Here is a 26123-nt window from a genome sequence, read left to right as displayed (position 1 = left end):
ATAAGTTCATTTGTATCATATTTTTAGATTCCACATATAAGTGATATTATATTTGTCTTTGTCTATCTTCACTTAGTATGAAGATCTGTAAGTCCATCTACCACATCTTGTCTACCCATTAACTTGTTGATGGACATTTAGGTTGCTTCCATGTCTTGGCTATTGTATATAGTGCTGCTGTGAACATTGTGGGGAGGGTATATTTTCAAATTAGAGTTTTCTTTGGATATATGCCCAGGAGTGGGATTGCTGGATCATACGGCAACTCTATTTTTAGTTTTTCTGGGAATCTCTATACTGTTCTCCATAGTTGCTGCATCAATTTGCATTCTCACCAACAATGTAGGAGGGTTCCATTTTCTCTACAACTGCTCCAGATTTGTTCTTTGTAGACTTTTTCCGTGATGACCAGTGTGAGGCAATAGCTCGTAGTTTTGATTCACATTTTTCTAACAATTAGTGATGTTGAGCACCTTTTCATGTGCTTGTTGGCAATCTGTATGTCTTTTTAGATCTTCTACCCATTCTTTGATTTTTTTTAAAAAAAAAATTTTTTTTTTTTTGGCTGCATTAAGTCTTAGCTGCAGTGATTGGGTTTCTCTCTAGTTGTGGCATGCTGACTCAGTTGCCCTGCTGCATGTGGGATCTTGGTTCCCCAGCCAGGGATCAAACCCTCATCCCCTGAACTGGAACGCGGACTCTTAACCACTGGACCACCAGGAAAGTCCCGGGTTGCTTGTTTTTTGTTGTTGTTATTGAGTCGTATGAGCTATTTATATATTTTAGAAATTATGCCCTTGTTGGTCTAATCATTTGCAAATATTTTCTCCCAGACAGCTGTTCTACCATTGCTCCAGAAAATGTTCTTAATCTTTAAACTTCCAAGTTTAGATGGTAAATCAGAAATAGAAAGCTGATTTTATTCATCTCCATGTCACAAGAATGGGTTCTTCTAGGTGTTGTTTAAAAGGGGTAAACTCTAACAAGTGCTTTTCCTGTTGCTTTAGTCTCTTTGGTGAGCTACTAGTAAATTACATTGACATACATATATTCTTAATGTATCCTGAGGTTTCATCTCTCCTAGATCTCCATCTCGAGGCAACTGGTATGAGTGGGAACTGAATTAAAAGAAGTCAGATGGGTTTTCATGAGATTTTCTTTACTCTACCAGAGCATGTATAGAACGGAAGTGTGTGTGTAAGAAAGCGGTTGGCAGCATAAGAGGCAGAAGGGAAGTGTGGGGTTTGGTTTTGTCCTGTTGTTGTCTGTGTGTCTGCAGTGATTTTTTTGGTTGTCTTTTTAAGATTGTGGAAGCAGCTAGAAGACAGAATCAGTGTCTCTAACAGAATTGGTAACATTTAAGCATATACAACTAAAAGCTCATTAAATTTTTTTTTTTTAAAGCTCATTAAATTTTATTACCATGAACAATTTCAGTAAAAACATTGTTTGCTAGTATCAATCTACATGTTGGTTCCAGTTTCTTTCCCTGAGGGTGGCACTAATACTGGGATAGAGCTGTTGGCATGGCACATTCAGTACCCAATAAATCTGTCGTTTCACTTTATCTGGTCAGAAAGGGCCTGTTTCCAAGGAACAAACACCCTCAGATTTGTTAAGGAAGTGTTTCATAAAAGATCCCTTAAGTCAGGTCTTTTAACTGATTTGGCCTTGGGGTCTGACTTCAAAACTTTCTAGTATGACACCATGGCTTTTGAAGCCAGATTCCCAGCTTTTTGTTCATTTTCTACACAATCCAGCTTTGTTCACTTTGGTACCGGTCTGGGGCCTCACGCCACCCTTGTTTGTAGCTGGTCACTGAGCTTTTGATAAAAGCCGTGGATTGACTGTATTTTCACCATGTGTCTATTGGCTAAGCATGGCTGGTTTTTCTTCTGCTAGTCTAACACAAGTCTGGTTGAAAATTGTTTCTCTATAAGTTAAGGATGAAAAGATGAGTTATATTTACAAATAACATTAGACGTAAAGTGTTACACCTTCTTTTGCCTGTGAGGAGAGTTGGTAATGTCCACACAATTGGGTGTCAGTGAATGGTTCAGCTAAGGCCACAAAGTAAGTCAGGATCAGAGCTTGAATTCTGGACCTTAGTGTGATATCCTGGACACTAGAATGTGCCCCATCAGCATTTGAAAGAGTAAAGGTCATTAACTGAGGTTCTTTTGAAAATTATCTGTGTATACACATACCCACATTGGCATCATGTGCCTTGGGGTAGGGTCGTTCAGCAGGGTTATAGTGTTAGAAATTAACGCTAAAATGTATGAGTTTATTTTAGCTGTGATCACTCAGGCCAGTTCCATCACTAGTAACCATCTGTTGCTTATTGAACTAGCTGGCTAGTGATCCTGTTTTCCCCTAAACACCTGGCGGAGCAACTGAGGGATACATCAAAAGTCACTTTCTAGGTTGGTTTGTTTGGGGGTTTGGGGTTTTTTTGTTTTATTTTTTTTTTGGCCCATGGTGAACAGCTTGCAGGATTTTAGTTCCCCAGTCAGGGGTTGAACCCATGTCCCTTGCAGTAGAAGCATGAAGTCTCAACCAGTGGACCACCAGAAAAGTCCTCTAGGTTTGTTTTTAATGGTACTGTTTTATTCAGAGTATTTCTTTGTTTTCAGAGTAAGCCCCAGTCTCCAAAGAGAATTGCTTCCCTTCTTCCCATCAACAGTGGCTCCAAAGAAAATGGGATTCATGAGGAACAAGATCAAGAGCCACAGGATCTCTTTGCAGGCAAGTATGGACTCAAAACTTAAGCTGGCAATCTTCTAACTTGCTGAATTAAAGTAAAAAGTTGTATATATATGAGAAAGACAACTCTTTGTAAGATACTGTTGTGGAGGATTTCAAAGGCAGTACCTGTCATCAGGATACTTACAGGTTTAGTGAGTAAAACATAAATATACAGTTACTTAAGTCATGTGAACTTAGAGGGATCTGAGAGGAGACTAAAGCAGTGGTTTTAGACTTTTATGACAAAGATTCATAGTAAGAAATACACTTTCTGTCATAATCCAAAATATTTATATACTTATATAAAATGAAATCAAAAGTTTTCTTGAATGACTTGCCCTTACTATTTTCCATACAATCTGAAATTTTCTGTTGTTTCTCTTTTTTTAAAATGCTGTTTGCAACCCACTAAAGGGCTATCACAATACCCCAGTGAATGACAACCTGCAGTTTGAAAAACACTAGGATTGAGTTTCTCAGTCTTGGTACTCTTAGCATTTTGGGCTCAATAACTTTGTCGAGAGGGACTGCCCTGTTCTCAGCAAGGTATGGTCATCCCCCACCAACCCACCCCACTCAAAGACATTCAGAGACATTTGGCAATGGTTGGAGACTTTTTTGTTTGTCACACCTGGGTGTGCTGCTGGTTTCTGCTGGGTAGACGCTGTGGATGCTTCTAAACACTCTACAGTACACAGACAGCCGTTCAGCAAAAGAATTATCCAGCCCAAAATGTCGGTAATGCCCTCAGTAATAAGCTCTGGTCTACAATGATCTTGTAAGACTTTTTGAAAGAAGCAGGGTTTATGTCAGAAAAAAAGAGAGCGTGCAGATGTTTGGGCAGGGAGAATCGATAATATGGTGTGTTTAAGGGACAGTAAACTCAGCAGGCCAAAAGCAGGGGCTTCTTAGAGATACCATGGAAGATAAGTCTAGAAATGTTGTTTAGGAGGATTTTAGACAACAATAATAATTAGAATTTGAATTTTCAAAAAAAAAAGAAAGAATTTGAATTTTCATCCTAGTGTCAGTTTAGAGCCATTGGTTTAATTGAGTTTTGAGTAAGGAAAGTGAAATGGGCAAGTGATGAAAGACTGACCTGATAGAATTATTATATAAAACCGATTGCGATGGACAAAGACTGACGATGTCAGAAAGTGAAAGTGGTTCTGTTGTGTCTGTCTCTTTGTGACCCCATGGACTATATAGTCCATGGAATTCTCCAGGCCAAAATACTGGAGTGGGTAGCCTTTCCCTTTTCCAAGGGATCTCCCCAACCCAGGGATCAAACCCAGGTCTCCCGCATTGCAGGTGGATTCTTTACCAGCTGAGCTACAAGGGAAGCCCAGAGATGTCAAGGATGAAATGATAAAGATAATAGAAATAGGAAAGGAAAGATGAAAACTTTTCAAGAAGTGAAATCAACAAAATCTGGTATTGGTGATTAGATGTAATGGGTGTACAAAAATGAAGATTAAAGACAAAGTCAAAAATTTCAAGCCCAAGGATTGGGAAGAAGATGGTACCATTTTGAGAACTACATTCTGCAGAAGAAAGTATCTTTGAGTTGGAGAGTGGGGAGAGTGAGTTTGGGTTTTAAATTTTTAAAGGGAACTGCTCGGGAGGTGATTGAACTCTAGTAGTCTCCCTGCAAAAAGAGTAAGGACTGCAGATAGGGGAATCAGTCTCCTAGAGGTGGTGATTAAAGCTGCCATGTCAATGAGACCCTCAAAGGGGAGAATGACGAAGGGAAGGAAGAGATGAGAGGGCGGAGGGCAAGATCTTGGGAGGACTCTCACATGTGAAGTCATTGGAAAATTAAGACATGAGAAGAGTTTAGAAGAAAAAATATAAAGATTTCAAAGATTTTCCATTGCTTTCCTCTCTGAAACTTAAGTGCCTGCTATTTATTCTGCTAATGTTTATATTTTAGGTAAAATTTCTGGAGAAGAAATGGAAATAATAATATAGTTATATGGCAGATTGCACAGAACATTTTTTTCTCTTTGGGAACTTAACATTTATATGATTTGCCCTTAAGGAGACCTGAAATCTTAGTGTTGACTGAATTACTCCCATGGTTGGGTTTTATATACACAACCCTGTAGAAGATCTTTATTAGAGACATATTTATTTCTAGTGAGGGTTCTTTTTTTTTTTTGAGGGTTCTGATTTACTTCATTCCCAGCTGTTTTCATAAGCGGCCAGTGCCTGCCTTCACTACTAAGAAAGGAACATAAGATATCTATGGATGTGAATGCTTGCAGTGATACATTTAGTTTAGGATTCAAGTAGTTTCTCAGATGTGGAAATTTAAATAAAATACTCTGTTATTTTCTACTTGATTAATGGTGATCAGAATCTCTATGATAGAATCCAATGGCTTTTCTATTATTCTTACCTAGAGTCCAGAGAAAAGGGCACTCCAGCAGTTAGGATTCTGTGCTTTTACTACAAGGACCAAGGTTCTGTTCTTGAACAGAGAACTAGGATCTCATAAGTTTCACAGCCAAAAAAAAAAAAGGAGAGAAAAAAACCATTGTTGATATGTGTTGTCACATGATTTTCAATAAAAAATTCACACCTCAGGCTTCCCTGGCGGTCCAGTGGTTAAGAGTCCGCCTTGCAATGCAGGGGACACCTGTTTGATGGGAAGATCCCACGTGCCTCAGGGCAGCTGAGTCCATGCACTGCACCTGCTGAGCCTGTGCTCTGGAGCTGCGCGCCTGGAGCCCTTGCGCTACAGCAGGGAAAGCCACTGCAGTGGGAAGCCCAGGCACGCAACTCGAGAGTAGCCCCTCACTCTCTGCAACTAGAGAAAGCCCACGTGGAGAACAAAGACCCAGTGCAGTCAACAATAAGTAAATAAAAACATTTTTTTAAATGCACAACTCTTCAAAAATCTTGTAGTAGCATACTCTAATAAGCTTAAGGTTTTAAATGTTTAAATTTCCTGTTCATTTTCAGTCACATTTATTGGCTTGCATAACTTAATTATTTGTGTGGTGCCTGCATGATGTGACTATGTTAAACATACTTTAGATGGTTTCTTGCTTCAAAGATCCTGTCATCTTAACATGTTCATTATGCATGAATTTTTGTATGTATGTTTGCCTTTTTCCTGATAAGTGAAAGAGTCCTAATATGATTCCAACAGTTTGGCAACCTTGTTTGTAGACATGATTAACTTTTAATGATTATGACATAGATCTAGGACTTGGTTATGCCTTATAGACCCCTCTGGTTTCATTTCTAGCTCCAAATGAAAGTCTAGAAAAGAAAAAGAAACTGCTCTCTTTGAATTCCCTAAGGCTAGAATTGGATACCTACTGACCAGGCCAATGGTCAGACCAGGCAAATGGATATTTATAGTTTTCTTTATTAAAAAGAAAAAAATTCTGAGCTGTTTAGGTTTTGAACTTCTAGCTCCATTGCTTCAAGTTGAGAGTGCATTCTTACCATTGGCGTAAGTAATTTTAATGCCTAAAAATGGTACATAGTGCTCTTTTAAAAATCCCATCTAGAACACTTAAGGAATGAGTTGTTCTGTTTTCCCGGATAGACAAAGACACTTCTTAAGCATGTTTTTTTTTTTGTTTGTTTTGCGTTTTAACACTTTTGATCAAGAGAAATTTTTAGATATTACAAAGTCTTTTTATTCCCCCTTGGACAGTGTATATTGAACATAACTTAATCTTCACAGGATGATCTAAAACTGTAATTGTGAGCAATTCATAAACTGTGGTAAAACAGTGTCATCCTTAGATGTGGCAAATAGTGCTCTTCCCCAGTGTTTACTGTGTTTGTCTTAGGTCCATTTATTCTAGCTTACAGTTTTTCTGACTCTTCCTTCATTATAAAATATCAACTATTTTTAGATGCCACAGTGGAGCTATCCCTGGACAGCACACAAAATAATCAGAAGAAGGTGCCAGCCAAAACACTCATTTCTCTTCCTCCACAGGAGGCCACAAATTCTTCTAAGCCCCAGCCAAGCTATGAGGAGGTGAGAATTTGTGCTATTGGTCTTCTTTTGGATGTTTAGGACTGTGCTGCCAGTCTGAAGTTCAGTTGCTTGAGTTAATATTTATAACTCTTGAAGAAGACCTTTATGGTTAATGAACAGCCAGAATCCAGTAAAAGATTCTTTCCTAGGCAGAGTGTCTGTTATCCAGAGAATAGCCCAGAGGCTTTCAATGATCACTAGTGATATATAGTGTCCAAAGCTCCTATATTCAAGAGTATAGTCTCTCCCCATTCCCTCTTTAGCCTGAAAGAGGCAAGTCTTCCAAAACCTAGTAATTATTCATTATGATCAAAATAACGTTTTAAGAGAATAGATGTAATGAAGACCTTTGAGCAAGCACCAACTTAGAATTGTGGAAGTTGCTTCACTGAAATTGTTGGGAATGGACAGAGCTGAAGACTGATGTGTAGAAGGATATATCCTGATATTATTATCTTGATGTAATATTAATACAGAGTAAAATGAATAGCCTTTTTTTGGGGTATCTTACTCAGTGTTTGTTTTCTCTTTAAAAGCTAGAGGAAGAAGAACAGGAAGACCAATTTGATTTGACAGTTGGTATAACTGATCCTGAGAAGATAGGTGAGTGTACTTGAGACTCCTATGATGTTCAGATGTGGCTGTGAAAAGCACAGTTAGCTGATTTCTAAATGGTTACCTCCAGAGCTGAACCAGCTAGTGTGAAGTACTTCATCATCATCTTTCCTATGAAATGATGCGCTTTGCTATGCTTCCAAGGCCAGAAACAGCATTTAAGCTATTTATTTAGGCTTTTCTTGGCTTTAAGAAGAAAAATCAGAGAATTAAATACTATTCGAATCCCTTTTTAAAAACCCAAAATTGCCTTCTCCCCGAGTTGTGGAGACCATTTTATTCCCTCTTGAGATAAACTCCATGTAAGCACCCTAAAAACATATTTTAAAATTTGGAGATGCTGGATTTATTTTTCCCTTAAGACATTTGGATTTCATGTTACATATCATTTATTATGTACTCTTGATATTCTAATAAAGTGAGGAAGTCTGCAACTCTCTCTCATAGGTAAAGATTAAAAAATACAGGCTGAATTTTGATCAAATAGAAATTAGATTTTCAACAAGCACAATACATAACTTTGGCCAGAACATGGATTTTTAGGATAGCCTTCCTGTGTCGCAAGTTTGTGAGACCTTTTAGTGAGCAGAGAGCAACAGGCCTCAACTGTCCTTGTTCTAGGTGTGGTCTCTATGAGAAGAGGCTGCACAGAGCTTTTTCCTCCTATTAAGTAGTGGTGATGTTTGTATGGTTAAGAGGAAAAATGTGATTTCCAACCCTTTGTCTATTCTGAACTAGGAACAAGAGTTTATAAAAATCTGATTAGACTTTATGCCAAAATGGTTTGTTGTTAACTGTGGAGTTTTACTTTTCCTAGACTGGTGCACTGGTAGGATGTTTCTGAGCATCTTACACAGTTCCCTTGTCCAACAATAGAGGAAATTGAGAACTAATAAGTGAAATGTAGCTTTCCTGTCAGGTCACAACATATGGCCTGTGGTAGAACCTGGACCAAAACTTTGAATCACATGTTTGGAATTGTCTCTTACCTCTCTGAGTGACTGCACTAACTAACTAACTTACCTTTCTAATATTTATGAATATTCTATAAGTACATTGATTTTAGGCTAGTTATTAACTACTTTACATCCTTGGTAGAACACAATAAATCATAAGTAAATACTGTTTTAACATTTTGTATGTCAAGATGTTTGTCCCAGGAGAGGGAGGGAATATGTTAGTTTCCTAGGACTTCTGTAATGAAGTATCACAAACAGGATGGCTTAAAACAACAGAAATGTATTCTCTCAGAGTTCTGGAAAGGACTGTTCAATGCCTCTCCCCTAGCTTCTGGAGCCTTAGGCATTCCTTGGCCGGTAGCTACATCACTCCAACTCTGCCTTCACTGTCATATGACTTCCTCCCATGGTGTCTTCACATCATCTTCGCTTTCTGTGTGTCTGTCTCTGTGTCGAAATTTCCCTTTTTTAGGTGGGCACCAGTCATACTGAATTAAGGCCCACACCATACTGACCTCTTTCTCCCTTAGTTGCTTCTATAAAGACCCTATTTTCAAATAAGGTACCAGGGGTTAGGACATCAACATGATTTATTTAGGGGGACACAGTTCAACCCATAACAATAATTTAAATGTCCCATGGGTCAGATTTATTTAAACAGAAATCACTTTTGGTGATAAACCTTCATCCCCTTGCATCATCATCTAGATTCTTAGTCACATCGATGTCAAGACACCAGCTACTTAAAGCATTTTCATATTCATATTTCAAGATTCACATCGATCTTTATAACAACACCTTCTGTTTGTATGGGCTGTTTATTCAACATGCGCTTCTCATTCCCACAAACATTTAAATAAATTAGAATCTTACTTCTTCCAGGATATTGCTTTTTAGAACCTTGGCAATTTGCATGTATTATTTTCAACTTCCTGAAATTACTTAGGAAATTAACATAAATTTAAAACTGCTGCATTTCTAGAACATTTCCATATCTCAGGCAAGTATGTCTGTCTGCTCACACACTGCCTTAATAAAAACAGCTGGTAAGCAGGCAGTGTCTGAAGGCCCCACTTTGCTATTGTGTCTCATGTACATTTGCACTTAGTCTTCCCTAATTGCAGGTTATGGGAATGACCTTTTGGACATTTGACCATAACTATCAAACTGTGAATAAAAGTCTGAATACATTTTCTATAAAGTAAATTTAGATTTTTTTTCCCTTTTATCGATGATAAACATCCTTAGTAGTATTAGGCAATATAGTTTAAATGGCTTAGAAGAGAACTAACAGTAGTAATCAATATAAAGTAATTTCTAAAACTTATATTTTGTTTTATATGTTACTCTTTTAGCAGGGCTTGACTGGGTAGAGAACATAAACCCTCTCTTCCTGTACAGTCTCCAACTTCTCTGTGTAATTTATAAAAGCAGTTATTCCCAGCCATCTCAGTCAGACCAAATTGTAATATGTGACCCTGCAGGGCTAGAACTTGCCCTCATCCCAGGACCATTTCAGAGGCTTTGGCAGTTAGTCATTGTTGACCTGCATTTTCCTGGTTGGTGTGGGGAAGAGTCAGGGCGGAGAGGAAGGGAATGAAACCAACCCAACGCTCCAGAGCCCGGCACTGGACCTGTGTCTGTCTCAAGTCCAATGTGTGTCTTTTCACTGCTCACGGAGTCAATGGTGCCTTTATGTTCCTAATTGGTAGAGGTTAGGACAGTACCACAGAGAAAAACAATTGCTTGAATCCCAAATTATGTAACAGTCAAAGCCTTTTTCAGAAAAATAATTCCTTCAGGAAAGAGAGATTTGTGTGACATCAGGCAGCCCAAATGTCTTCCTGCCAGGCCTTTTGCTCTGGGAGAACATGCTAGATGAGAGGGGTCAGTGTCCCCCAGCTCGGGTGGAGGGGCTGGGACATTATTTCTGAAAGAGCAAAGGGAGCCCAGAGCTAGCTTAGGGTAGAACTACTTGTTTCCTTTTACATCATTTGCTTCCTTCTCCTCCTCCTGCTTTATACAGCAAGAGAATTGTTTGGATTTAGACAGATGTGTGTAACTAGCCCAAATATTGGCATGGTAACAACCAACGGATTGTCAGTGTCCAGTGCTGCTTTGTGGAAGGTATAAATAGAGCCTGGCTTTGAAACAGGGAACTGACTCTCTTGTCTGACTCAAACGGGGGCCCAGCAAGAATCCATGGGATATGTGCATAGAGGCCTCGAGGCACAGTAGGAACTGGATTATAGTATAGGATCTAAAGCTTGGAGTTGAAAAAAGAGTTCTTATACACAGCTCCTGTGGCTGCCTTATGATTCCTAGTTAAATGTTAGCAAGATTGGTCCTGCTTTAGTTCACAGAATAATCCTCTCCTGCTTTCTCTTCTCCCACAGGGGATGGTATGAATGCCTATGTGGCCTACAAAGTTACGACACAGGTGAGTCCAAGTGACCCTGCTGATGACCACCTTAATAGATTTGGGTGCACATACCAAGAAGGTCATCATTCAGATTATTTCTGGGTATTTCTTTAGTTTCTTTGTCAACATCTTCCTTCAAGTTTACTCAAGATGGAACAAGTCTGCATCCCCTTGGTAATCTCATCTGAGCCTTTCCACTTTTCTTCCAGAGAGCTAACACTTCAATGTGAAACTTTGTAAGTTTTATTAAGACATGTGGTGTATCTGATATAGTGCCATCCCTCTTAAGAGCTATGTGGCTTAGAGCTAGTTTGGCGGATCACCCCAAACTGTATCACCTGTTTAAAAATCATCAGTTCTTCTGAGGTTTCCTATGTGGAGCTTCTTTTAATGCTCTCCCTAACCTTTTGCCCTTCGGGTCTGGTCTTCCTTTTTTATATAATATTAATGCATACAAAACTTACACGTTGTTGTATGCAGGTTATGAAGCATAAAAAATGAAGCCCCGAACCTACCACCAGTCTTAAGATGAGTACCATTGAATCCACCTGCGTGTTTCTCCCTCTCCTTTCCTCTGCCTCACACCTTAGAGGCCACCACTCTCCTGAATTGTCTCTCATTTCCTTTATATATAAAGTCTTCACATATGTATCTCTAAACAATACACTGTTTTGCTTTTTTTTTTTTGAGTTTCATAAAAATGGTATCATGCTAAAAATAGTGCTTTCTTTACTACCATTGTTCCTCAGATCCATCCATGATGTGCATAGCTGTAGTTAATTAGTCCATTGTGTGATTATAGCATAATACATTTATCCATTTTCCTGTTGTGAATATTTGGCATGTTTCCAGTTTTTGTAATTATGAGCTGTGAACATTTTTGCACGTGTCTCCTGGTGTACACATAGAAGAGTTTCTTTGGGGTATGTTATCAGAAGTAGTTTCCCTGAGTCACAGGTAGTACAAATTTTGAAGAAAAGGAATACAAACTGTGTTTTTAAGTCCTTGTGCCAATTTATACTTCCATCAACAATATGTAAAAGTTCCCATTGACGTACTTCCTTGCCAACAGTTGGCAAGGCCCCACCTCCTTAAATTTTGCCTGTCTGGTGAGTATTAAATGATCTCTCAATAAAGTGTAGGCCTTGTCTCTTTTTACTGGACATTTCCTTTATATTACCTTTCTACTACTTGTTGGCCTGGCCCTGTGTTCTGGACCCTGTGATAGCTTGGAGGTTCACGTGTCTGCAGTGTAGACCTTCGTCTGACCCGCCCCTTGGGGCCAGTGTTTACTGTGTGTTTCCTCCAGTCTGGCTGCTTTAATTCTGGCAGCAATACCCTTAATAAGTCAGGGCAAGATGAAAGGCTTGGAGAGGACCATAGATTTCTAGCTTCAAACTAGATTGCAGCCTCTCTTTCCTTAAAGCAAAGGTTCTTAACCTGCAAATAAAACTGAATTTGAATTTAATTAGTTGCCTTCGTAATCCCATGTATATTAATTTGTGCATTTAAAATCATTATTCTGAGAGGGGCTCCATAGGTTTCTAGACAGCCAAAGAGGATTATAACTCCAAAAAAGAAAAAAGGCTGAGAATATCAGCCTTGGAGAAAGTTATTTACGAAGTGGCTAGAATACCAGGGATCTGGGGAAAGATTCCCTTGATGTCAGCCGGATGACTTTCAAGATACTCTTCCCCTATTGGAAATGAAATCTTGTGTTTTTTCTGTCCCCAAGACAAGCTTACCAATGTTCAGAAGTAAACACTTTGCAGTGAAAAGAAGATTTAGTGACTTTTTGGGTCTTTATGAGAAGCTTTCAGAGAAGCACTCCCAGAATGGCTTTATTGTCCCTCCTCCACCTGAGAAGAGCCTAATAGGTAAGCCTATTAATTCTGCTTAGATTTTTTTCCTTTGCATTCTTTCTACAATATACTTTTTTTTTTTTACAATATACTTTCTACTTAGTATGTGAGATTACTTCTAATGACAGTGTAGAATCCAACAGTTAGAAAGGAAGCATTTCCAGCATTTTCCTATAAATCACATGAGTGTTAGAGATACAGCGTGTTTTGACATGGTCTCTTTCCTTGGGTGCAGTAGGAGGCCTAGGTTTTAGTTTCCGCAGAGAGTGTGTGTGTGTGTCTGTGTGTGTGTGTCTGTGTGTGTGTGTGTGTGTGTGTGTGTATTGGTATCCTGGAGTCTTCAGTGGTTGCAGTTTTAGTTTCCACAGTGTGTGTGTGTGAGAGTCAGTCTTCAGTGGTTGCGGTTTTAGTTTCCACTATGTGTGTGTGTGTGTCTTCAGTGGTTGCAGTTTTAGTTTCCACAGTGTGTGTGTGTGAGTCTTCAGTGGTTGCGGTTTTAGTTTCCACAGTGTGTGTGTGTGTGTGTGTGAGTGAGTCTTCAGTGGTTGTGGTTTTAGTTTCCACAGTGTGTGTGTGTGTGTGTATAAGTGAGTCTTCAGTGGTTGTGGTTTTAGTTTCCACAGTGTGTGTGTGTGTGTATAAGTGAGTCTTCAGTGATTGTGGTTTTAGTTTCCACAGTGTGTGTGTGTGTGTGTGTGTGTGTGAGAGTCTTCAGTGGTTGCGGTTTTAGTTTCCACAGTGTGTGTGTGTGTGTGTGAGTGAGTCTTCAGTGGTTGCAGTTTTAGTTTCCACAGTGTGTGTGTGTGTGTGTGAGAGTGAGTCTTCAGTGGTTGTGGTTTTAGTTTCCACAGTGTGTGTGTGTGTGTGTGTGTGTATAAGTGAGTCTTCAGTGGTTGTGGTTTTAGTTTCCACAGTGTGTGTGTGTGTGTGTATAAGTGAGTCTTCAGTGTGGTTTTAGTTTCCACAGTGTGTAGTCTTCAGTGGTTGTGGTTTTAGTTTCCACAGTGTGTGTGTGTGTGTGTGTGTGTGTGTGTGTCTTCAGTGGTGCAGTTTTAGTTTCCACAGTGTGTGTGTGTGTGTGTGTGAGAGTGAGTCTTCAGTGGTTGCGGTTTTAGTTTCCACAGTGTGTGTGTGTGTGTGTGTGTGTCTTCAGTGGTTGCAGTTTTAGTTTCCACAGTGTGTGTGTGTGAGTCTTCAGTGGTTGTGGTTTTAGTTTCCACAGTGTGTGTGTGTGTGTGTGTGTGTGTGTGTGAGTGAGTCTTCAGTGGTTGCAGTTTTAGTTTCCACTGTGTGTGTGTGTGTGTGTGTGTGTGTGTGTGTGTGTGTGTGAGAGTGAGTCTTCAGTGGTTGCGGTTTTAGTTTCCACAGTGTGTGTGTGTGTGTGTCTTCAGTGGTTGCAGTTTTAGTTTCCACAGTGTGTGTGTGTGAGTCTTCAGTGATTGTGGTTTTAGTTTCCACTATGTGTGTGTGTGTGTGTGTGTGTGTCTTCAGTGGTTGCAGTTTTAGTTTCCACAGTGTGTGTGTGTGTGTATAAGTGAGTCTTCAGTGGTTGCGGTTTTAGTTTCCACAGTGTGTGTGTGTGTGTGTGTGTGTGTCTTCAGTGGTTGCAGTTTTAGTTTCCACAGTGTGTGTGTGTGTGTGAGAGTGAGCCTTCAGTGGTTGCGGTTTTAGTTTCCACAGTGTGTGTGTTTGTGTGTCTTCAGTGGTTGCAGTTTTAGTTTCCACAGTGTGTGTGTGTGAGTCTTCAGTGGTTGTGGTTTTAGTTTCCACTGTGTGTGTGTGTGTGTGTGTGTGAGTGAGTCTTCAGTGGTTGCAGTTTTAGTTTCCACAGTGTGTGTGTGTGTGTGTGAGAGTGAGTCTTCAGTGGTTGTGGTTTTAGTTTCCACAGTGTGTGTGTGTGTATAAGTGAGTCTTCAGTGGTTGCGGTTTTAGTTTCCACAGTGTGTGTGTGTGTGTGTGTGTGTGTGTGTATTGGTATCCTGGAGTCTTCAGTGATTGTGGTGTGTGTGTATTTGTATCCTGGAGTCTTCAGTGGTTGTGGTTCCCTCCAGATTGAAATGTACTTATTGAATGAAGGGAAGGAGGTCAGACAAGGAATCTTCTCATTACCATCAATTGATATCTGCTAATCTTTACTTAGAGTCCCATGGCCCCCTTTGAGAAAACATGTGCTCTGGAAGTCCCAGGGTTGAGAACCTTCAACATTTTAAGACCAGTATGAAAACTGACTCTTATGTAAAGAACCTTTTGTTCATGCTTGTGCATGACATAGAAGTGGCCTTTGGTTGTATTTTGTAGAGCTCCCTCATTGCCTTCCTCCTGTGGGCTTTTCTGCAGCCTAAAGCTTTTCATGATGATTTATAGTTTTCTTGTTTTTTTCTTTTTAAATTGTGTTCCAGGAATGACGAAAGTAAAAGTTGGGAAGGAAGATTCTTCTTCTGCAGAATTTCTTGAAAAACGGAGGGCTGCTCTAGAAAGGTAAGTACAATAAAACTTTTCTTGAGTACCACGAGAACAAATGAGGAGCTAAAACTGAGACTTAATTACCATGAGACATTTGCTAGAGTTAGTAGTGGTGAAACTTGAATGAGTTAAAGATTCCCACCTCCATGTTGTCTGTAGCCTTTCCTAAGTCTCTTTCCTTCCCACATTAGGAGCAGAGCATCCTCTTCTCTTTTCCTCTCCTGAGTGAGCAGGCAATCATATTCTCCTTCAACATTCAGGAATGGCTCTGCAGTCTCTCTCTAAGCAGTTACTTTTCTTTCCTTTTTGGAAATGTGAAGAATATGAACTTACATGTGCTTATAAGCAGTGTCATACTTAAGTGCCCTGAGGACATTTTAAAGTAATGAAAGACATTGTACCACTGCCAGCATGGTAAGATGCCCCAAACTTTGTAAGGCCAGGTAAACTAACCAGATAACTGCTTACCCTGTAGGTACCTTCAGAGGATTGTGAATCATCCTACCATGTTACAGGACCCTGATGTCAGAGAGTTCTTGGAAAAAGAAGAGGTTAGTATTGTACAAACTGAATTTCACAATTCGTATCTACCCCTGTGAAATGAAACTAGTCCCTTCAACAAATATTTGCGCACACGCATATAGCCTAGTCTGACTGTATCATAGTTTTATAAGTGCCCAAAAGTGGAGAGTATCTTTCAGCCTCTGAAATAAAAGCAGCTCTGCCTACAGTCAAAAGTAACTGGTTGTAGAGGTCAAACTGCAACCCAGTTTTGTCTTACTGGATCAACACAGAGATCTGTTTGGCAGGTCTTGGCATGTCCTTCATAGGTTACTACTTGGCTTCGATTGAATGTTTATTTTGTGCCAGGAGCTGTGGAATTTTAGTTTAAAACCACTTAACCACAGACCTCAGAACTGCCAGCATGTAGCAAAAGTGTTGATTCAAGTGGACAGTCTTTTAACAGGCTATGCATAGGCTATTCATGATTGTGAAAAATTAGAGACAGTCCAGTTGCTAATAATTGAAGAGTTAGTAAAATATATCAATTCAACAAATACTTAATTCTCATCATAAACAGAAAGTATACAGAAATTCATTGGAGTGTACATTTGCAGAATGATGAGGGAGAGGGATAAATTAGGAATATGAGATTAATGGATATACACTACTATATATAAAATAGATAAACAACAAGGATTTACTGTATAACACAAGGAACTCTGTTCAGTACCTTGTAATAACCTTATGATGGAAAAGAATCTGAAAAAAAAAAATATGTATATATATATATATACATATACAACTGAATCACTTTGCTATACCCCTAGAACTAACACAGTACTATAAATCAACTGTACTTCATTTTAAAACAAGAATTATGAAATGAAACATGAAACAGCATATAAACACAGTTGAAAAAACACATTAGTCATTAAGAATCAAAAGAAACACTGGAATAAAACAGTGTTGTATCTCATAGGAAAGAAAAGTAGAAGGAAATAAGTGACAGTGTAGAACTGTTGTTTTGTATTTATTTTTTTATTTTGTTTTTATTTTTAAATTTTTCTTTAATTTGCATATTGTATACATTACTCAAAATAAGAAAATGGTACTAAGTAAGTATATGGGTTGCCCCACCAAAATGAACTTCTTTAATTGAAAATTCTCTGTCTAATGCTCTAAGTCTTAGTTCTCCTCTGAGATTCCTAAATCCATTTTTCCTTTTCGTGCCCTCATACCCGCCTGGTGCCCCTAGAGCAGGGTTTATCTCCAGTGGCACTGTTGACATTTTGGGCTGGATCACCCTTTGTTGTGGGGATGTCCTGTGCATTGTTGGTTTAGCAGCATTCCTGGCCTCTATCCACTGGATGCCAGTACCTTCCCCCACCTCCCGTCCCCAGGACTTTTTTAATTTGGTTGTGTCCAGAGTCTAGTTTTGGCAGTATCTTTCTTAGTTGCAGCATGTGGAATTGTTTGCAGTGGTATGTGAACTCTTAAATGCAGCATGCGAGATCTAGTTCCCCAACCAGGATTCGAATCCAGGTCCCCTGTAACTGGGAGCACAGAGTCTTAGCCACTGGACCACCAGGAAAGTCCCCTGTCCCCAGTTTTAGTAAGCAAAATTATCTCCATACATGACCAACTATCCCCTGGGGGCAAAATGGCCCTGAGTTAAGAAGACTCTCAAGAGTCCTGGGCACTAAAATCTAATTGTTCAGCGTGGTATACTACATACACTATGGATTCTTCAGCATCCTTTTCATGCCTTAGGAAAGGAGTGGGAAGACTGAACTAGTCAAATTGTTTCTAAGTATTTGGCATGCTTGACTTAACTAGATGTCCTCAATCTATTATGCTCCTTTGTTCCCTGAGGAAAATTCGAATGGAATTACAGCTTCAAAGTGTCTCAAGATTTAAGTCTAGCTGTGTGCGAGTATGCATCCAAAAAGAACTTTTGACTCTTAAACAAAAACATTTGGTATTTAAGCAGTTCGTGCCTGGGTAGGCAGATAATCTCAATATGAGGTCACCTGGACACATAACACACACTGCTTGTCTTTCTGCACACAATATCAGAAGCTGACAATTTTGCTGGTTCTCTTTAATGTGGTCCTTTGATTTTTTTTTTTTTTTGGTCTCTTCACATTGCTATTAAGGATTTGTCTAACTGCCCTTGAAAATAACAGCCTACAGTTCAGATGATTTATTTGGCAAGTTTGGAGCATGCCGTCTGATGGATACTAACTCTTCTGAACCTAAAATAGGGGCAGCAGATAACTTGCCACCCCGCCTTCTTGGTCTTGTAGCTGCCACGTGCTGTGGGTACCCAGACATTGAGTGGCGCTGGTCTCCTCAAGATGTTCAACAAAGCGACAGATGCGGTCAGCAAAATGACCATCAAGATGAATGAATCCGACATTGTGAGTAGCACTGGGCCTCTCAGCTTCCCCAACCCCCTCAGGGTTATAGGTCAGAAGCCTTGAGGAGTCCTGAGATTAGAGACTTTATTTTTACAATAATTCAGTCCCTTAAAAAAGAAGAAAAAAACTGCTAAGGAAAAGACAGCTCTACACCTGTATGATGAGTAGCCTCCTTTAAAGCTTTGGGCCTGTGTGTTTCAGTGGTTTGAGGAGAAGCTCCAGGAGGTAGAGTGTGAGGAGCAGCGCTTACGGAAACTGCATGCCGTTGTAGAAACTCTAGTCAACCACAGGAAAGGTAATAAGCTTCTGATGTGCACTTGGAGCTGGGGGGAAACTGATGTCTCCAGTGAGCTAGAGATGGGAGGGCATATTGTTCCCAAACCTCTCAGCCATTCAAGTTGAAATTCTCAACCCACTTGGTCCTTGATGTTCTGATCAAAGAGATAATGCCTTGCGTCTCCTGACAGGAAACATGCCTCTGCCGCTGAAGGCATTGTGCTCCACCTGGGAGGAGTGCAGAGAAGCCGTCCCGGTTACAGCTTGGCCTGGGACTGTGGGCTTCGGTTGGTGGCATTTGAGTTGGTGGCTTATATCCAAAATGATGTTACATGCCTTAGCTACACGGTCCAGTGAGAAATATGTAAATGTGGGAAACCATGTATGTCTCCTAACCCTTCTTCACCTTTCTCTGGTGAGATTTGCGTAAGAGCTAGTGAAATTTGCCAAGTTTGAATGCTTTTAACATGTTGATAATCAGAAATCTAAACAGGCAGAAAACCATTAGAATGGAGACCAATGTAAGGGTTGGCAAAATATGACCCAGCCCCCTGGGTCATATCTAGCCGTAGACCTATTAGTGATGGACCTATTGCTGTGGCTCTAAGTGGTTTTTAACATTTTTGAAGAGATGACGGGGTGGAAGGGTTGGGGGGTGGAGCAAGGAGAGTGAGCTGTATGTGGTCTGCAAAGGTTAAAATACCTGACTCTTCACCGAAAAGTTGTTCTGCTCTGATGCATGCAAGACTATTCAGTGCGTACATACACTCTCTCTCATGCAGGCAGGCTGCTTACTTTGAGCTCTGATGTGAGCATCAGAACGGTGCCTGTTTCTATTAACTGGCCCCTAGTTCCCCAGAAGCATCAGCACTGCTCCATCCAAGTAAGCCTAACCGAGGGAAGCTGAAGGCCACAGGCACCTCTCTGCTTGTGTGCCCGACCTGCGTCACCCTCACTCTCTGAGTTCACTTGGCTCTGGTGTAAGTGACCAGATTGCAGAGCCCACGGTTGCCAGACACGCAGGGGCCAGTGTAGCTCAGGCCCCCGGGCAGTGCCAGCCGACTTGTGCCTCTTCCCCGGGAGATCAGAGGCTCTGCTGTCTTCCTCCTTCCAGAGCTGGCGCTGAACACGGCCCAGTTTGCCAAGAGTCTGGCCATGCTTGGGAGCTCTGAGGACAACACAGCTCTGTCACGGGCGCTCTCCCAGCTGGCTGAGGTGGAAGAAAAGATCGAGCAGCTCCACCAGGAACAGGCCAACAATGACTTCTTCCTCCTCGCGGAGCTCCTGAGTGACTATATTCGCCTCCTGGCCATAGTCCGTGTAAGCATCTCGTTCCCCTCCTCTTTTTCCTCCACTGGGTTTAATTTGTCTTTTCCTTTGCTCTTCTTCTTCCCAAGGTGGTTTCATCCATTATAGCTTGAAATAGGTATAATTTTTCTACTGTCAAAAGAGAAAGTATCTTGTGAACTGAAACATCCATTAAACTCTTAGTTATCGCTGAGTCATTTTGAGGCCCACAACCAGTATTTTAAATCAGCTTGAAGAAAAGACCACTCTTGAATTTCCGAGTAGGCCCTTCCTTATTGTTGAAGCTGGACAGCATCCTATATTCCTTTCTTCAAGCAAGGCTGTTCCAGGCCTAGGTCTGGGCCCCTTGGAGCTGTGACTTCCTCCTCAGCCCTCTGGTCTTTGCCTTCTTAACAGTAAGCTGCAGCTTGGCCCTGGTAAAAGCTCCTGCTGGCTTCCACTTTTCCCTCCAATGTGGGCCACCAGGTAACTACACACAACCAGTGTGGTGCTACATGGAGGAGTGTGGCTAGGGGGCTGAGGGAGCTTGTCACCAGAGCTGTGCTGTGCTGACCACACCAGTGACAAGACTGCAGCCTGCCCCTCAGGTCAAGCACCTCACCTTCTCTTTTGGTGACCAGGGCACCCTGGTTTCCCTGACCTTTCAGAGTGGCTGAGGAAGCTTCACTGGGCAGTGAGATTAGCTCTGCATGGCCTCTCTGAGACAGAGGAAGGAGCCAAGAGGGAGCCTGGCACCTGCCCTAATAGGGCCTGAATCTGTCTGATCCAGGTTGGGACCAGAACGTCTGAGCCTCTGAGTTGGAACAGAGACACACACACACAGACATACACACACACACAGACACACATACTCACTCTCTCTCTCTCTCCCCCTGAGCTCTCCCCAGCCTGAGAACTCCTGCATTGTCAGGAGCCACGCTGCCCCCAGGACTCATTTTCTCCGTGATAGTGTTGCTTAATATAGTCTGTAAGATTGCTCACTGTCCTCTCCCTTTGCTGTTTGGTTTGCTGCTAACTCCAGAGTGGTAAGAGGCTGGAAAAATAACCTCTTGTGGAATGCTCAGAACAGGTCAGACTACTTAGACTGGAAAGCCACCCCAGGGAAGAGTTCTCTCTGGGAATGCTTTCAGAGAGCAGTGTTGTCTGGGACTTCTGGAGAGCTCAGCATTTGGATACAACCCTCAGGCCAGGGACCCTGTATGGAGAGGGGTGAGGGAGGCCTCTCTGAGGCAGCTCGCTTTGGTGCTCAGAACTGCAAAGCTGGTCTTTTCTCAGAGATCCCTCACCTGCCCTTCTCGTGGTTATGTGCTGGCAATGGGACTGGAGAGATGAACAGATGTTACTTCTCTGCTGAAACCTGCAGCTGTACCACAGTTAGCCTAGGGTGTTAGGTTGGATTTGAGGTCACACTTTACCTGAGCCTTTATTCGGCTGTATAGAAATTGCAGATAAGCAGCAGTGACAATGCAGGGGAAGATAAATTTGGTGTCATTTCACTCCCTAAGGTTCAAGTCTTGGCAAAGGCCTGAACTAAGGAGGCCTGGAAAACATCCAGGGAACCCTCATAGGGGAGGGGAGCAGAAGGAGCAGTGTTGGGAGGTTGCCCCAGGCAGAGGTCTTCCATCCCAGCCTCTTGAAGCCTACAGAGCCAGTGGGGGTGCGGGATGGTTTGCTTAGTCCAGGAGGCATCCTCTGGACATGCTGATTGTGACCACGGAACTGAAAACAGGGAAGACCAGCAAATGGACTTTGGAGAGCTTCTTGAAGGCCTTAATAGCTGCGAGCAGTTGAAGGTATGGATGAGATGAAGTTTACTTAGTATAAAGATCTGTTAAGCTGAAGGTGGTGGGGAGATCTGTCAAACTCACCCTGTATATTGTTTGGGTGTCAGTATAGAGTTTGCTTCCTCAGGTTGGTCTTCCCTGATGTGTCTCCCAGGCTCATCTAGGTCCCCAAGTGTTTTTTTTTTTTGCAGTACTCTGCTTGTTTTTTCTCTACTCTGCATTCTTACAATTACTTATTGGCAATTAGTAATACAATGTCAGCCTTTCCTGTTAGACTTCAAGCTCAATGAAAGGAGGCCTATGTGTTTCGTTCCCCACTATATTCTTAGCCCTTGGCACAGGGCAGGCATTTAAGGAAAGTGTGTAGACTCATGAACTCATCTCAGGGAGTCCGTTTGAAAGCCATAGATTGGGCATGGGCATCAGACCACCTGCTTGCCCTCGGCCATCCAGCCTTGGGAGCAGCATGACACAGCATGACGCTAGTCTACTGGAGTCTTGGAGAGAAGTCTTACCCAAGCTTGTGCTTTTGGACGTTAAACTTCCAGCTAGGCATTAACACAGGATTGTGGAACCTGCCCTTGCTCGGCCCTTCCCCAGCACAGCCGCTGGGAGAGCCCCCTCCCCGCAAGGCAGAGCCAGCAGAGCGCCTGAAGGGCTGGTTGTGCTTTTCCCCAACCTTCACCCCCACAGGCCGCCTTTGACCAGCGCATGAAGACGTGGCAGCGCTGGCAGGATGCTCAGGCCACACTGCAGAAGAAGCGGGAGGCCGAGGCTCGGCTGCTGTGGGCCAACAAGCCCGACAAGCTGCAGCAGGCCAAGGATGAGATTGTAGAGGTGAGCCCCCCGAGGCAGACCTGCAGGGACGTTCTGGCTCCTGAGTGAGTCAGGGTTCCACCCCACTGAGCTGCTTAGAACCCCTCAGCAGGCAAGAGAACTAATGGAGTCTAAAGGACAGTGGCTGGCAAAGCCTCTGCGGATGGCCCAGGGTCTGCCTTGAGACCGGGCCCTCCTCCTCCTTTCCTGTTCAACCCATACTTGCCAAATTACAATCTCTGCAGGAGTGGTCCTGCCTGGGTCTTTGAAAAGCTCCAAGGTGATTCACATGTGTCCTCCTGGTGAGAACTAAATTCACTTCTCTGGGCCTCCCAGCCTTGCTGGCAAGTACCTGAACTGGAGCCTTGGGGGAACTAGATTTCTTAGGAACCAGACTTGGCCTGAGACACATGGCACCTCTTTCCCAGCCAGTTCCTAGAGGTGACCTCTACTGGAGACTGGATTACCTGTGGAATCTCCATATCTAATCTTACCCAGAGGGACAAACAAATGACCAATTGAGGTCTCAGATACACAGTTGCTGTTCAGAGGTAAAGACTTAATAGAGTAACTCCATAATATGATAAGGGATCCTTTCTTTCCTCTTTCTTCCCAGTGGGAGTCTCGGGTGACTCAGTATGAAAGGGACTTTGAAAGGATTTCAACTGTGGTCCGAAAAGAAGTGATACGGTTTGAGGTAAGATAGAAGATCCTCGCTCTCACCAGTGTGCAGTGCCTGGTTTAGTGGTGGTACTGGTTTTGTCCACATCTCTACTGAGTAGGGAGACAGATGGCAGTGCCAGCGACTTGGCAGTTATTGTGACCAAGCATGGCTGGTGTGTGTGTGTGTGTGTGTGTGTGTGTGTTTGTGTGCTTGGCAGTTATTGTGACCAAGCATGGCTGGTGTGTGTGTGTGTGTGTATGTGTGTTCTTGGCAGTTATTGTGACCAAGCATGGCTGGTGTGTGTGTGTGTGTGTGCTTGGCAGTTATTGTGACCAAGCATGGCTGGTGTGTGTGTGTGTGTGTGTGTGCTTGGCAGTTATTGTGACCAAGCATGAGCTGCTGTGTGTGATGGTGTGTGTGTTTGTGCGCTTGGCAGTTATTGTGACCAAGCATGGGCTGCAGAGCCATGTGTGTGTGTGTGTGTTTGCGCTTGGCAGTTATTGTGACCAAGCAGGCTGGGTGTGTGTATGTGTGTGTTGTGTGTGTGTGTGTGTGCTGTGTGTTGGCGTTATTTGTTGACCAAAAGCATGGCTGGTGTGGTGTGTGTGTGATGTTTGGTGTTGTGCTTGGCAGTATGCTGACAGCCGATGGATGGTGTGTGTGTGGTGTGTGTGTTGTGTGCTGGGCAGTTATTGTGACCAAGCATGGCTGGTGCTGTGTGAAACGTGTGTGGTTTGTTTTTTTTTGGCTGATGGTTGTGTGATACTGTGTGTGCGCGCTTGGCCAAGTTATTGTGACCCAAGCATGGCTGGTGTTGTGTGTGTGTGTGATGTGCTTGGCAGTTATTTGTGACAAGCATGGCTGCCGTGTGTGTGCGCGCTTGGCAGTTATTGTGACCAAGCATGGCTGGTGTGTGTGTGTGTGTGTGTGCTTGGCAGTTATTGTGACCAAGCATGGCTGGTGTGTGTGTGCTTGGCAGTTATTGTGACCAAGCATGGCTGGTGTGTGTGTGTGTGTGTGTGTGCTTGGCAGTTATTGTGACCAAGCATGGCTGGTGTGTGTGTGTGTGCGCTTGGCAGTTATTGTGACCAAGCATGGCTGGTGTGTGTGTGTGTGTGTGTGTGCTTGGCAGTTATTGTGACCAAGCATGGCTGGTGTGTGTGTGTGTGTGTGTGTGCTTGGCAGTTATTGTGACCAAGCATGGCTGCTGTGTGTGTGTGTGTGTGTGTGTGCGCTTGGCAGTTATTGTGACCAAGCATGGCTGGTGTGTGTGTGTGTGTGTGTGCGCTTGGCAGTTATTGTGACCAAGATGGCTGGTGTGCTGTGTGTGTGTGTTTGGCAGTTATTGTGACCAAGCATGGCTGTGTGTGTGTATTGACATTGTGTGTGTGTGTGTGTGTGTTGGTGTGTGTGTTGTGTGTGTTGTGTGCATGTGTGTGTGTTTGGCAGTTATTGTGACAAGCATGGCGGTGTGTGTGTGTGTGCTGTGGTGTGTGTGTGTGTGTGTGTTGTGTGTGATGTGTGTGTGTTTGGCAGGTTATGTACCAAGCATGGCTGGTGTGTGTGTGTTGTGTGTGTGGTGTGTTGTGTGTGTGGTGTGTGTGGTGTGTTGTGTATGTCGTTGTTGTGTGTGTTTGGCAGTATTGTGACAAAGCATGGCTGTGTGTGTGTGTGTGTGTGTGTGTGTGTGTGTGTGTGTGTGTGTGTGTGTGTGTGTTTGGCAGTTATTGTGACCAAGCATGGCTGGTGTGTGTGTGTGTGTGTGTGTGTGTGTGCGCGCGCGCGTGCATGTATGCTCACATTTGTATGTTTGTTCCTGAGGCAAAGTGGCTGTCCTCCACTGGTTGCTGGACCAGAGCAGTTAGACACAAAACAAAGCTCGCCCTGTCGTAACCCCTCTGCTCCCCTGTCCTTTCTCCTTGCTTTCCCACCCTGCCACCATTCAAGAAAGCCTTGCAAGAGGTTATTAGGCTGGAAATTGTAGCTAATCCAGCTGCTGCCTCTCCTTTCTGAGGCTGTGTTCAGCCTTGGTCAGCAAAAACATCACCATCCTGTCAAGAGGGGAAGGAGCAACTGTCCGGATGGTCAGTGTAGAATCCTGTCTCCTTTAGAAAGAGAAATCCAAGGACTTCAGAAACCACGTGATCAAGTACCTCGAGACACTCCTGTGTTCACAGCAGCAGGTACGTAACTTGTGCATGGCTTTCTTCCTCTCTGGCTTTCTTCCTCTCCTGCTTGCTTGGGCCAGCTGCATACTTGAGACTTTGGTCACAGGGGTGGTCCGGCATACATCAGGGGTCCAGGCCCTGCTTAATCAATAATTGAACATAAGTCCTATTTCTCTAACGTGGAGCATCCAGTAGGGTCTTTTGCTAATAAGCAGGATAGCCCTAATCCTACAGTGAGTTAGTTTTTAAGGACAAACCCCAACTCTCCTCTCCCTGTAACCCCCTGATACCACCTAGCCCCCTTGAGGCTGAGGCCCCAATCGGTATGTGGAACAGTGACCCTGTTGTGAGGAGCTGACTGACCTGAGCCAAGCTGTGGCCCCCACGGGAGTACTTCCTCTGGGGCAGAACCAGGACTGTCTTCAGACCTTGCACTTGATGCTTCCTTCAGTCTAGAGAGGTAAGGGCAGTGTGGCTGGCCAGCCAGTCTGTCCCAGGGTCCACTCTCAGCATACCCATTTCCTCAGCTTGGCCTCAGCCTAGGCCAAGCTGAAGAAATGGCCTCCCTGTGCTGGCCGAGGGCACTTGGGGGAGTGCCCTGGCTTGCTCCCCTTCCAGGCTCAGGCTCTGCCACTCTTTGGGAGCACTTGCTTACTGAGTGCACTTCTTTGCAGCTGGCTAAGTACTGGGAAGCCTTCCTTCCTGAGGCAAAGGCCATCTCCTAATGGACCAAGGACACCAGAGCCACCTGCCTGACGCTGCCTTTTTATACACTGTTCTCCACCTCTGCCGGACCCAGTGATGCATCCTGCCTAGCCTGGACTTTACCCCTTCCCTCCTGCCCCCACGACCGAGCTGTCCCCAGTCACTCTAACCGTTACTTCACTTAGCTTCCATATATATTTTCTTACCTGAAAGAATAGTTTCTTGCTTTAAGCAAAAGTCCTATACTAGGTGGTGGAATTAGGGGATGGGGTGGAGTATTGATATAAATATATAAATACAAATGTATATTTTTCAGGATGTGGTTAGGAACTGGGGATAACGTTTTCTGTTACTCCTGACGGTGCCATGAAAAGATTATGTAATAAAATACTTTAAAATTGGG

General features: G+C 42.9%; 1 protein-coding gene across 3 annotated transcripts in view; it reads left to right on the top strand.

The window, feature by feature from the left end:
* SNX1 (sorting nexin 1) overlaps positions 1–26123 on the top strand; it is a 34994-nt gene extending 8871 nt beyond the window's left edge. Inside the window, exons 2-15 of one of the 3 annotated variants that reach the window (XM_043471706.1) lie at positions 2637–2748; positions 6627–6754; positions 7291–7357; positions 10725–10768; positions 12486–12627; positions 15012–15090; positions 15551–15626; positions 17886–17999; positions 18201–18294; positions 19390–19595; positions 22061–22204; positions 22800–22880; positions 24959–25030; positions 25690–26123. In XM_043471706.1, the coding sequence (XP_043327641.1) occupies positions 2637–2748; positions 6627–6754; positions 7291–7357; positions 10725–10768; positions 12486–12627; positions 15012–15090; positions 15551–15626; positions 17886–17999; positions 18201–18294; positions 19390–19595; positions 22061–22204; positions 22800–22880; positions 24959–25030; positions 25690–25740 (1410 nt within the window). In that variant the 3' untranslated portion in view covers positions 25741–26123. Of the gene's footprint in view, positions 1–2636; positions 2749–6626; positions 6755–7290; positions 7358–10724; positions 10769–12485; positions 12628–15011; positions 15091–15550; positions 15627–17885; positions 18000–18200; positions 18295–19389; positions 19596–22060; positions 22205–22799; positions 22881–24958; positions 25031–25689 lie in introns of those variants that run through there. The other 2 variants (XM_043471708.1, XM_043471707.1) reach the window with 2 other exon arrangements.

This window comes from Cervus canadensis, chromosome 6, assembly GCF_019320065.1.
Source record: "Cervus canadensis isolate Bull #8, Minnesota chromosome 6, ASM1932006v1, whole genome shotgun sequence".
Lineage (NCBI taxonomy): Eukaryota > Metazoa > Chordata > Mammalia > Artiodactyla > Cervidae > Cervus > Cervus canadensis.
This window is presented reverse-complemented; position numbering and strand designations above follow the sequence as displayed.